The sequence below is a fragment of the Penaeus monodon genome, chromosome 34 (genome assembly GCF_015228065.2).
Source record: "Penaeus monodon isolate SGIC_2016 chromosome 34, NSTDA_Pmon_1, whole genome shotgun sequence".
NCBI lineage: Eukaryota > Metazoa > Arthropoda > Malacostraca > Decapoda > Penaeidae > Penaeus > Penaeus monodon.
Window position 1 is genome coordinate 16,066,142 of NC_051419.1, and position 310 is coordinate 16,066,451.

Genomic DNA, 310 nt, shown 5'->3' on the forward strand with positions numbered 1-310 from the left:
CCAGGGTGACTCCGGCGGCCCTCTGGTGGTGTGTTCGGGGGTGCAGTGTACCCAGATCGGCGTCGTAAGCTTTGGATTCCCGATGTGCACCAATGTAGGTCTACCCGCTGTCTTCACCCGCGTGTCACATTACAAATCTTGGATTGACATGAATCTCACGCCCCTGGACATTTTTTAAACTTCAGAGGGCTAGAGAGGGGATTTTTTTTAAGATTAAAAAGGGTCAGTGGCTGTTATGCCCATAGTCCGCAAAGGGTGACTGATGTTGGTAACGCTGATATTCCCGATGTGCGTTTTCGTTATTGCTTGT

General features: G+C 50.0%; 1 protein-coding gene across 1 annotated transcript in view; it reads left to right on the forward strand.

Moving 5' to 3' along the window:
• The window catches only part of LOC119594619 (chymotrypsin-1-like), a 9,830-nt gene extending 9,526 nt beyond the window's left edge, over positions 1-304 (forward strand). Inside the window, exon 8 of the mRNA XM_037943671.1 lies at positions 5-304. Within this exon, the coding sequence (XP_037799599.1) occupies positions 5-178 (174 nt within the window). The 3' untranslated portion in view covers positions 179-304. The remainder of the gene's footprint in view (positions 1-4) is intronic.
• The last annotated feature ends 6 nt before the right edge of the window (positions 305-310 follow it).